Consider the following 12401-nt stretch of genomic DNA (forward strand, 5'->3'; position numbering starts at 1 on the left):
AATCCTGGCTGCTGTGTAACCAACTGCAGCTCTCCATGGCCGTGGCACTGCTGCTAGGAGCAGCCCAACATAAATCAAAACCAGCAGAGTTCATCTCAGGAATCTGCTCTGCACATGGTTTATGTGATGCTGTTCAGGAAATCTAGTCTGTGTAATTGTGTCCTGGAAAGCCCTGCTGAAACTAAGTGCCACACAATATAAATATAATAATTAAATGTGAGCTGCCTCCAGCTGGGAGATGAGCACCAAGAACACTAAATCAGCTTTTCCATGGGGAGCATGAGGGTTCTCAGGAGTGAGAAAGGGGAGTCCTGTTCTGATCCATTTTTGCCCTCTGACTCAGAACAGCCCCTCCTTCCATTTTCATTGAAAGAACTGTGATCCCAGCAGCACCTCCAGAAACCCTCCCTTCAGAAAAGGAAAGGAAAACATTCCACAGCCTAAGAAATTCTCCTTTTAGAAGGACAAAGCCCCATGGTTGTGTTTTTCTGCTCAAATGGATCAGGTTCAGCAGGACTGCATGAGCCACTGTGGCTTCCCAGCAGAGCAGCTTTTCCACATCACACATCAACAGGAATCTCTGCTCTTTGTTTCCTAAGATACCATTTTCTAACTGAGGCAGGCAATTTCCAAAACATAACTTTGCTTTGTTGATCCCCTTTTTTGGCTGTGCTGTTGAAGGAAGCTGTCACAGTCATGACCCTCCAGGAGAGCATTAGAGTGATCCAGGTGGCAGAACGGGCTCGCCAGGGCCGTGCTCGAGCAGCCTTCATGAGGAGAATTTACTTTGAAGAGAAAAGGCAAAGTCAAAAAGGTGACCAGAAGATGGTTAAAAGCCCAGATGATGCTGCCACTTGCATTCAAAAGGTGAGTTTCTTGTGTAGCAGCAATTCTGGCAAAGCCAAATGACAGTGTTTTGGTCAGGAGAGCAGCTGTAGGCAGAAACACAGCTCACACTATGGGATGCTTTCTAAAATGATCCTTTTTGGGGTGTACAGCAAGGTGAAATACATCATTTAAACCACTTAAAAAAATGAGACAGGACCCCAGATCAATGGAACCAGTCCTGCACTGGCAATGCAGGATGACTTTGTAACTTACATGTTGTTTTTCCATTCTGATTTTTATGACCTCAGTTGCTCTTTCTGGCCTCCCCTTGGAATTCAGTGCATCTCTGAATTCATGCCTTTTTCTGTGATCTCCAGGGGAAGAGTTCATCCCATATCTAGAAAAAAGGACAGAGGGAGGTCAGTGCTAAATTCCACAAAGAGTTCTTGCACATGAATAATTCAGACAATTCAGCCTGATGAGAGCAGGAGCTCAGCCTGAATCTTATGTCAGAACTTCATGAAGCAGTGACAATTTTTAGAAGCCACACAGAACAGCATGAGGGGATAACAAACCTCAAAATTTGTTTAAAAAAAAAAAAAAAAAGCAGATGGCAACCTGTTAAAAAGCAATAGTTTCAATGGTATATTGTGCCTTTCCTTCCTCTATTTGTTTTTTCCTGTGTCTGCCCCAGCAAAGGAAGCTGTACCAAGGCCCATTTATCTCATCAGAGTTTTGTTTACAATGCAGGTCTGGCGTGGGCACAGGCAACGCAAGGAAACAGAGAGGCTCAGAGAGGAGGAAATGATATTTCTGGGCATGGTAAGTGGGTCTGTGCCTCCAGAACAGAAAATGCCACTCTCTGTTTGTTCTTCAGGCTTTTATTGTGCAGCCCAAGAGAAGAAATTAATTTCTATGATTCCTCCTATTTTAAAAGGAGTCTCCAAGGAATACAGAGCTCAGCTGAAATGATGAATGGGACAGGAGTAGCACAATTTGTCTTCTGCTGAATGGGTTTGTGCTGTCCATACATTCCCCAATGTGTGTGGCAGATGTGGAAAATGCCTGTGGAGAATTTACCCTGTGTTCCAGGGAATTCTGCCTAGGCATGATCAGCAAGGAAATTTTATTAATCAGCTTTTCAGTCCTGATTTCAGGAGTGGTGAGCTGCCTTATGTCTGGAGTAGAATTCATGAGGGTTGGAAAAACCCTCTAAAATCCTCAAATCCTAGATTCACCCAGCACTGCCAAGCCCACCCTAACCATGTCCCCAAGTGCCACATCCACACAATTTTTGAGCACTTCCAGGGACGGTGACTCTACCACTTAACTGGGCAACCTGTTCCAATGCTTGACAGCCCTTACAGTGGGCTAAAAGAATTCATTTTTCCTAAATCCAATTAAACTAAAGAAGCAAAATCCTCTTCTCCCACCCCACAAGCCACTGCCTGTGTATGTCAAGAGCAGGGAAGAGAAACCTAAGAACTGCCATGTTAATCCATGCATATTTCTCTAAGTCCATATAAAAAGAATCAAAAGCTTCCTCACATCACACTGCAGAGGCACAGAGGAGTGAACAGCTGCCCATGGTCATTTAAATTGCACAGGGGTGAAATAAAAAAATCAAAGCATCCTTTCCACAAGGGATCTGTTCCTCCCGCCCCTTTCCTTGCAACAAACACCCCAAAATTAGGATAAATTCTTTACTGTTGGCCTTTTTTTTGCCCCCTTCCAAGTTTTTAGAGGCACTAGCAGGTGTCAGGCCTCACCCAAGTCCAGGTGCATCAGCACTGTTGGATTAAGGGCTTTTTTTGATTTACAGATGGGGTAACTGAGAGGTGTTTTAAAAACTTTTATTTTAAGTTTTATGTGAAGGGTGAGATAATACAGATCTTATAATTTGTTGTTGTTGTTATTATTATTAGAAGCTAATTATTTCTTAATACATTATAAGTGTATTCTTCTATCAAATTTAAAAAATTTTCTACAAATCCATTTTTCACATAGCACAGCCCTTGTACCAAGCCCCTGTTAAGTTCTAGCAAACCAGCAGCACATCACAAAAATATTCAGCACTGCTCTGCATTTAAGTTTGTTTATGCTTCCATGTTCTACAGTTCTGAAGTGATTAATTTATAAGCTAATAATTTAATTTTGATTTAAAACATGCTTTCTGCTTTTCCCAGGCAGTTTGGGGGATTTTCTTGAATTGCCCTTAGCTGCTTTATAGGGTTCTCAAAACTGATCGTGCCTAGAGAATTCATCTCACATCAGTTAAAAATACCATTAATACCCTACCTTTAGGAAGGAAAATGTACATTTACCTAAGCCTTGCCATGTTAAATATAGGTAACACCTTTGGGATTACTGCCTTTAGTATCTGCTGGTCTCCAACAGCTAAACAGAACCTTGGGTGCCAATTCTGCCTCTGTTTTAAGACAAAATTCACAGAGATTTTAATTAGTGCAGCCCTAAATACTTGGGATGTACTGAAAATGAGTTAGAAGGGCATCTGTAGCAGAACAAGGGATTGTTTCCTGTCAAATCCCACGATGTTTCTGTCGAGTCCTTAGGAAGGAAATGTAAATCTGGCATCAGTTATCTGAGGGTTCACAGCCAAGCCCTCATTTCATGGTGGCCAGTGTGGGAGGAACTGGAAACTAGGATGTGAACTGCCTGGTTCATGGGGAGCATAATGTAATCTATATCATCAGAGGGATGAAGGGAATTAAAACCAAACACATCGAGTGCATTCAGTTCCTGACCTCCATTTATAAACAAGAGAATTGATGTTTGCTCCTCTGCACTCTGACTCGTTGCTCTTTATCAAGTTTATAATCAAAGCATGTGAGGGGAAAAAATGATAACTCTAAATAAAACTTTTAAAAATCTGTTCATCTTTCCAGGGTTTTTATAGTCCCTTTTTCTTTCCATGCTGCATTCCCTTCCCTGGTCTCCAAAGGAAGCAGACATTGGTTCCCACTGATAGATAGGCAGGGAGCTCCAAAGGTCAAGTCCCTTTGATGTATGATCACGTCAGCCCTCTAAAAAATGACCACAGATCTTCATGTGTAAATATGTTGAATTTGCTTTTCTAATGCTGCACGACTTAGATAAATTAGAAGACTCAACCATCCATTACTCCAAGTCCATCCCAAAGGAGACTCGACTTTTGTTGCAATAAATATAAATTCTCTTATAATTAGGGCTTTTTAAAAAAAATGTCTGTGTTACTTTCAGACAAAGACTGCTTTGCACAAAGAGCTGATCCATTTGAAGTCCTGTGTAAAAGATTCCTGGGAAAATTCAGTTGTGTTGGCCTGAAAAAGAGGAAAATAAGTGTCAAACCCAAGAATTGTCCAGTTTTCTGCTTAATTCAGTGTTATTTTCTTTACTCTCTACTTGCTTCACAAAAAATTTATGTATCTTTTCTGGAATTCGATTCTATTTCATCCTTTGCTTGATGACAGAGAACAAACCTATGGTAGAGAGATTTTTCTTGGCTCAAAAGTAAAGCCTCATTATTATTATTATTATTTATTAAAGCCTAATTGCAGAAACAGCATGATCCCCTCAGCACACGTTCTCCAAAGCCCCGATAAATCACACTTTGCAGTCCCAGTTTAATTTGTGAAGAGAAGCAAACCTCCTAAGAGCACATATATCTTGATAACTGTATCCTGAGCTGCTTCCTGATCTTCCTCACATTCCTGCCACAGGGCTGTTTACTGCCAGCTCCAGCCTGACCACCAGAACCACTGCTCCAGGCACGGGGTTGTGTTTAAACCACACTGATGTGGCAAGAAAACACATTGAGCTGTCTGAAAACACAGACATGCTGTCTGGGCAAACCTGTTTTAGCCTCCCAGCTCAATTTAACACACCAGGTTTTTAAACTGCTCTGTTCTTGTGGCATTTATAGATTCCCTGTCACCAAAACCCCCCTTCAGGGGTTATGATTGTTGAATTTTGCTGCAGAGCTCAGTGCAGCTGGCTGTGTGACCTGGATTTTGGCAACTGCTGTGTCTCAGGGTGGTGCAGACTGCTCCTGGATCCCCCCTCAGCACTCTCCTGCAGGAAGTTATACTTCTAATCTCAGAGCACAGGCTACTGGAAAGAGGAAAGGCTGGGTTCAACCTAAAACATTAGGATAAACAGTTTGCCATCAGTCTGATTTATAGGAGGGTAGGAGGATGTTGGGGACTGGAGGAACAGTTGGTTTAAAGCCATTGAGTGGGAAGGACACGAAGCCAGTGAGTGCCCATGTGGCCAAGGGCACCTGGCCTTGTCACAGGGTTAATGTGGCCAGCAGGAGCAGGGAGAGGATGCCTCCTCTGGGCTGGGCACTGCTGAGGCTGTTATTTTCTTTATTCTCTGCTTGCTTCACAAAATTATGTATCTTTTCTGGAATTTGATTCTATTTCATCTTTTGCTTGATGATGGAGATCAAGCCTATGCTGTGTCCAGTTCTGCCTTCTGTGACAGTGTTCACAGGGGTCCCAGGATGAGGGAAGAGATGAGAAAGTTGACTCCATGCTCAGAAGGCTGATTTATTATTTTATGATATATATTATACTAAAAACTATACTAAAAGAATAGAAGAAAGGATTTCATCAGAAGGCTGGCTAAGAATAGAAAAGGAATCAATAACAAAGGTTTGTGTCTGACTGAGACAGTCTGGACAGCTGGGCTGGGATTGGCCATTAATTAGAAACAATTAAATAAGACCAATCCCAGATCCACCTGTTCCACTCCACAGCAGCAGATAAGAATTGTTTGCAGTTTGTTCCTGAGGCCTCTCAGCAACTCAGGAGGAAAAAATCCTAAGGAAAGGATTTTTCATAAAACATGCTGGTGACAACCTTCTTCTTCTCAAAATATCCTGGAAGTCAGACCAAAAAAATCCAGCCAATGCTTTGGTAAATATGTTGTGTCTGGAGGAGTTAAAGATTGCCACGTGCCTTATTTTGTCAGGATGTTCCAACATTAGCAAGTAAAAGTTGTTATTGCACCTCCTGAGAATGTTGTTGTTTCTGCACCACCCAGAGTAAATCAAAGTACCTTCCCTAAACCTGCTGAGCAGGAATTAGAGGAATCCAGGAAAACAGAAGGACCCTACAGAAAGACAAGTCCCTCTCTCCACCTGCAGTGCTCTGGTACATTTTCCCCCAATCCTCTTCTCCCTGGGCTGGGCTGACTCAGAGCAGCCCCTCCTTCCATTTCCACAGAAGAACTGCAATCCCAGCAGCACATCCAGAAACCCATCCCATCAGCAAAGTAAACATTGCACAGCTCAAGGAATTCTCCTTTTAGTGGCACAAAGCCTCATGGTTCTTTCTGTCTTTTTTCTCAAATGGATACAGTCCAGCAGGATGCATGAGCTGTGTGGAGCCACTGTGGTTCCCACCAGAGCATCAGGTTTTCCTCACCACACCAGATCCAGCTTCTCCTAAATGTCCTCAGAAAAACACATCTCTCAGGATATCAGACTCCCAAGACGTTGCAGGATGAGCCAAACCCCAGGTTAGGGTCTCACAGCTGTGAATTTACGTTTACAGAGCTCTATCCTGAAATTCCAGCTCTTCCCAAAGAGTTGGAGGTGCAACACCTGCTGCTCTGTGATTCTCTGACGTGGTATTTCCAACATCCTTCCTTCCTCCATATCCAGGGCCTGCCTGGATGGGGCTTGGAGCACCCTGGGCTAGTGGAAAGTGTCCCTGCCCTGGCAGGGGATGAAACAAGATGAGCTTTAAGATCCCTTTCAACCCAAACCATTCCATGGATCCTTTTCACATGAAAGGATCTGTGTGGTGTTAAATAAAAAGCTGTTCTCTCTTTTTTACCTCTTTTTAACATACCCAAATTTAGGCATGTTGTCTTGGTTAAGGCTTTATTTATATCTGAGAAAACAGTCTGCCAAACATTCCTCCTTCTCTGAATTCCTGATAAATATAATTCATTTCATCCAGTCAGAAAGAAAAAAAAAAAAAAATCAGCATTTCCAAGAATAGCTTTCTGTGTAAACATCATAGACTATGGCTAAATAAATATTACACAGGATTTAACAAACTACAAACTCCATCAAGTGAAATTTAAAATATTTCATCAGCTCTTGAGAGTGGGCAGCTCTAGCAGTGGTGCAGATCAGGCCTGGTTTTGCCAAGTTTAAGATTAAAATGAGTTTTGCTTTCTTGGGTGTCAGCACAAAGTGCTCTGTTATTTCACATCTCAGCAGTGATAACTAATCTGTCCTGTTTTCAATAGAAATTTTAAGCCTGCTTATTTTTGAAACAGAAAGACTCTGGGAAGAAAGAATGCTAAATAATCTGGCTTTCATTGGCTGCAGTCATACTAACAATGAAATCATTGCCTTTCAGAGCCCAAAACATGCTTGCCACATTTAGTCAAGTTTAACAGCATGGCCAGGTATCATATCAGAAATAAACAAAGCCAAAATGATGTAAACTCATCTGGCCCTGCATGTAAACCTTTTGTCCACTTCAAATTCTCTTTATCTTCCTAAAAGGTGTTGCATGCAAATCTATTTGTAAATATGTATGATATGAATCTCTAAACCAACCATTTTCAGTACTTTTTTAGCAAGGGCTCCTACTACAAATGCTTTGTTTGAGTGCATATGACAATTACTTTAATTGGCAAAGCCATTGGAGTGAGTCAGAGAGTAGGGAAGCTTTAATGAATGCAATATATTTTGCTTACTTGTTCCTTTTTTTTTGTGCCTAATTTAGGAATTCAGCCATATAATTGATGTGGCTATCACCATTTGTGTACTGTGGAACCTCTATTAATACAATTTTCATTTGGGGGGTTGGAACTGGATGGGCTTTAAGGTGCTTCCAACCCAAACCATTCCATGATTTTATGATTCACAAGATGAGAGGCCTCTTTAAAAATCTATTCTCCCCTCAGCCAGACAAATTATATTGAGGAAATAAAGCAAGGACACAGCTCAATCCTATAGCAAACTTTTAAATGCAGTTTGGATCACAGTTAAAAATTCAGCAGAATTGTATCATAGAATCACAGAGGGATTTGGGTTGGAAGTGACCTTAAAGATGATCTCATTCCATGCCTTGCCATGGGCAGGGACACCTCCCACCTGAAGAATAATAGTTGTAAGTAAAGAACAAGACCCCAGCTGCTCTGAGAGTATTTTAGTTTACATGCCTGTGTAATCCAAATATATATTAAAAAAAAATGAATTTCCCTTTCACTACTGGTTAAAATAAGTGACTATTAGAACTACTTACTTTAAAAATATTTGGAAATATAGCTTCTCCCTCAGAGAACCAAACTGTAAATGTACTGAAAAAAATGCTACACAACTGGTCCACATTTTGAAATCTTACCATTAGGGGTGATGCAGGCTGTGGCAGAACATTTCCTGAAGCCCCATAAAACCACAGAGCATGTGCTTCAGCTCTGCTGTTCCAGGCCTATGACAAGAAGCTGTCCTAAATTAAGTACCCAGTAATAAAAGCTGCAGTAAATCCAACTCTCAGGCATAATAGGGACATTGGCCTTCCAACGTGGAGGGAAATGAAATGTATTTATTTCACTGCCACCGAGCTCTTGCCTTCCTAATGGAACAATTGAGGAGCAGTTAGTTCCACAGCAGGGCCTCCTCCTCCTCCTCCTGTGTGAGGAAGGGCAGCCCCAAGCATGCTCAGCCAGCCTGCACACCTCCAGGTGCTTCACAATGAGCAGGAAAGGCTCTGCTGGGGAGCTGACTCAGCACTAAGGCACAGCTCTCCAGCCAGGAAAGGGATCTGAGCAAGCAAAGCCTCGAGGTGGGAGGGAAAACAGACACCCTTCTGTGGAACCACGGAGTGCTTTGGGTGAGATGGCCCTCAAAGCCCATCCAGTGCCACCCCTGCCATGGCAGGGACACCTTCCACCAGCACAGGGTGCTCCAAGACCTGTCCAACCCAGCCTTGGGCACTGCCAGGGATCCAGGGGCAGCCACAGCTGCTCTGGGCACCCTCCCAGGGAGGAATTCCGACCCAGTGTCCCATCTAAACCCACTCTCTGTCAGTTTGAACCCATTCCCCCCTGCTCTGTCACTCCAGGCCCTCTCCAGCTTCCTTGGAACCCCTTCAGATACTGGAAGGGCCCTGAGGTTTCCACACAAACTTCTCTTCTCCATGCTGAGCATTCCCAGCTCCCTCAGTGTCTCCAGATGGGAGGTTCTCCAGTCCCCTTGTCACCCACATGGTCACCTGGGAGCTGTAGGAAATATCTTCTCCCTTCTACTGGTGCATCATCCCCTTCTCTAAATCCTAAATTCTTTTGGGGGAACGAGTAAAGAACAGAACAGAAGAATCTTAGCAGCACACTCGTGACTGATGAGTTGGAATAAAATTCTCTTTTAGACAAATGTCCATTTTGCCTTATTAATTTAAACAAGGATTTTAAAGACAAAGCCCATCAAACATTAGATAAGCCTTTTAAGTTAATGGACCATGTAGTCCTATTTTCCCACAAACTCAGGAATCTTCATAATATGTCCTATTTTTACAGCAACATCAATTATTAATATGTATACTTTTGCTGACAGAGGACCACACTAAAAATGTGAGTTTCGTTATCCAGTTCTGGGTCATTAACTGTGAAAAGCTTGTAAATATAATGGTTTATTCACATGGGAAGCCTTCATTAAGATGCATTATTCTACAACTGATGTGGCAGCATTGCATTATCAAGTTCACTGTCTCCATCTAATATTTGTAATTTGTTTCTAAATGAGTTGCTGTTTGTAGGGCAAGTTAACAAATTTGAATTTCACATGGCCAGAGAAATTTCTTAAAGATGGGAAAATGCTTCTTCCCCCAAGGAAAAGCTATTTATTAGCATCTTCCTGGAGAATGCCTCCCTTTGATTCAGAAGCAGGAACATTAGAGGCGCTGAGAGAAGGGATGTTAGAAATAAATTGCCTTTTGTCTTCCTTCCATGCACATCAGAGGGCTGTGGAAGCAACTCAGGATAACTTCAGAGCTCCACAAGAACCATGGGAAGCTCTTCCATGATGCTGCAAGGCACAGGTGACAGGCTGGCCAGCAGGGATTCCAGCATTCCTGCTGGGGCTGTTGGCATTCATCCTCTCTCTTGGCACTCTCCAGCCATTTCACTTCCTGTTCCTCTTGCATCTTCAGATGGCCAAAGCTTCTTCAGACCTGTTTTCTTCTGAGTTCTGCTCGTTGGCAGGAGAACAGAACCTCCAGCAGGGCTGTTGGAGAGATTGTGTCTCCTTCTGAAGGCCCAAGAGCACCTGAAGATGAACACAAGGCTCCAGGTTGGGCAGTTGGCTCCTCGTTCATGAAACAGGGTTAGGAATGTGGTTTATGCTGAAACCATAAAATCATGGAATGGTTTGGGTTGGAAGCACCTTAAAGCCCATCCACTTCCAACCCCTCAAATGAAAATTGTGTTAATAGAGGTTCCATGGTAAACAAAACTCTGAAGCTGGTGAGGTTTAGGGTGACACATGCTTCAGTGATTAGGTCAAGAACACTCTGTACAAAATAAAACAAGTTTAACAGAGCAGCTTTCTTCAGCTGCAAAGCTGGAAGGTATCACCTATGCTATTCATAGCTTATTTTCTTTTTTTCCAAGTGCTTTAATAGCCTAAAACATTTTATATCATCATTTACTCGACAGAAGAAAAGCATTTTCTGTGAAAACTCCTGACAAATGGTAGAGAACTGACAGTTCCATCCTCAGGACATCTTGTTACATCTCTTCAGCAGCTCTCACTGCCCCAGTGTCAATATTTGAGTTATGTTGCTAAATTCCCTTCCACTCTTAGTTTTGTCTAGTTCCTCTTCTTATTCCCTCCCTGCTTTATCAATTAATTCACTTCCTTGAGCATCCACACTTTGGAGCAGTTCTTATGTTTTTTAACGTAGTCTCCATTTCACTTGGCCCACGTACACATAAATTCTTTTGATGTCTCCTCATCCTTGTTTTCCTCAAGTCCATTTTTTGTTTACATGAGTGCATTGATTTCAAAGTGACAGAAGAGAAAGCTAAGCCAGCTGTACATTCACCTGTGCTGTTTTATTTAAAATGATGATAAAAGCCAGCCAGTGCTTTTATCTTCTCTTCTCCTCTCCTTGGGTTCCTGACACCTCCTGCTCTTCTCCATGGACAGGGTACTCTGTGTAAGTTCCTCAGCAGCCAGCCCTGAGTCCTTCAGGCCTCATTTCTCACAGCCAGCTGTGCTCCTCATGTCCTGCTCCCATCACAGCTGGAGCGTGTTACTGCCAAACAAGAAATCAGGAGGACTGGGGGAAAGAGGAGAATACAGCCTTATCAACTTCTGCTCTCTTTCATGCCTTTTTCTGTAGGGAGAAACTGAAATGGAATGGCTGGGATCTTGTTCTAGAAGTAATTCTCATTTTTTTCTGTTTTCTTATAGTAAAACAGACTGTGGAAAATAAAATAAAATTAAATTAAATGTGATTTATTATGAGGTGTTCTGCAGGTTTGTGTCTGTACTCCAGCCTTGGTGCTGATAAACTGATAAACTCCTGTTAGCAGATGTATTGATAACTGAATGGTGCTCAGACAGGGAGCTGCACAAATATTTACCCAGGGCTTGGTTGGGTTTGGCCAACCAGAACATATCTCATGGCCTTGTTCTTATCAGCATCTGAGCCAGCTGGTTCAGAGCTACCTGGGCTGTGTCCACAGCAGCTTCTTGACATCAGATATGGGCTGTAGCAATTCTCTGTTTGAGATAAGAACTCCTAGAGCTGATCTGACATTGGCACCTCCTTTGCCACTTCAAACAGCTCTTACCTCATCTGGCTTTGGGGCTGCTGAAAGGGAGGCTGAGTAAATTCACAGTGGGACAAGCTGCTCCCTCAAGATGCAGTGGAGAGCAGCTCAGAGGAGCTGCAAAGCTCCTGGGATGGCAGGGAGGAGCTCTGCTGCCTGTGCTGCTGCTGCTCCCCACCTTGCTCTGCTCCCACTGGCCACCACTGCCCTTGCTGTGGCACTGGCCCTCAGCTGCTCCCTGGCTGGCTGAACCACCTTGTTACAGTGGGAAATGAGTAACTTGAGGAGGTGGGAGGAGAGGAAGAGACAAAAGGGATTGTTTGCTGCTTTTTATGGAGCTGAACTGGTTCACTGCAGGGTCAGGTGAGTGCCAGAGCAGAAGGGAGGGATCATGCACCCAGAGTTCAGGTGGTGCAGGAGCTGACCCTTCCCTGCTCACCTGGTGACATTTCACCTTTCAATGTGCAGGCTGTGCTGGAGAGGAGTCTGTCTCTCTCCATCAGCCTCCCTAAAGCTGCAGGCATCCTCCTGCCCATCCTGCTGGGAATGTCTCAGGAATCCCCTGAGGATTGCTGTAGGGACACAAATAGAGGAGGTGGTTTTGGATCTCAGTCTGGAATACAGGCCTTGGTTTCCAGAGGAGCCCCTGAGAGAGCAGCATCACATCTGGCTGTCCTGGGCTTTGTTTAACATCAGCAAGGCAGACAATGGTGAATTACAAATAAACACTGTCAGTAGTAGCTGTGTTATACTCATAAATAGGTGCTGGTGAG

The 12401-nt window shown here is 43.2% G+C and overlaps 1 protein-coding gene across 1 annotated transcript in view; it reads left to right on the forward strand.

The window, feature by feature from the left end:
- IQCA1 (IQ motif containing with AAA domain 1) overlaps positions 1-12401 on the forward strand; it is a 145644-nt gene that overhangs the window by 60700 nt on the left and 72543 nt on the right. Inside the window, exons 5-6 of the mRNA XM_050987541.1 lie at positions 682-867; positions 1579-1650. Of these exons, the coding sequence (XP_050843498.1) occupies positions 682-867; positions 1579-1650 (258 nt within the window). The remainder of the gene's footprint in view (positions 1-681; positions 868-1578; positions 1651-12401) is intronic.

The sequence above is a fragment of the Serinus canaria genome (assembly GCF_022539315.1).
Source record: "Serinus canaria isolate serCan28SL12 chromosome 7 unlocalized genomic scaffold, serCan2020 HiC_scaffold_29, whole genome shotgun sequence".
NCBI lineage: Eukaryota > Metazoa > Chordata > Aves > Passeriformes > Fringillidae > Serinus > Serinus canaria.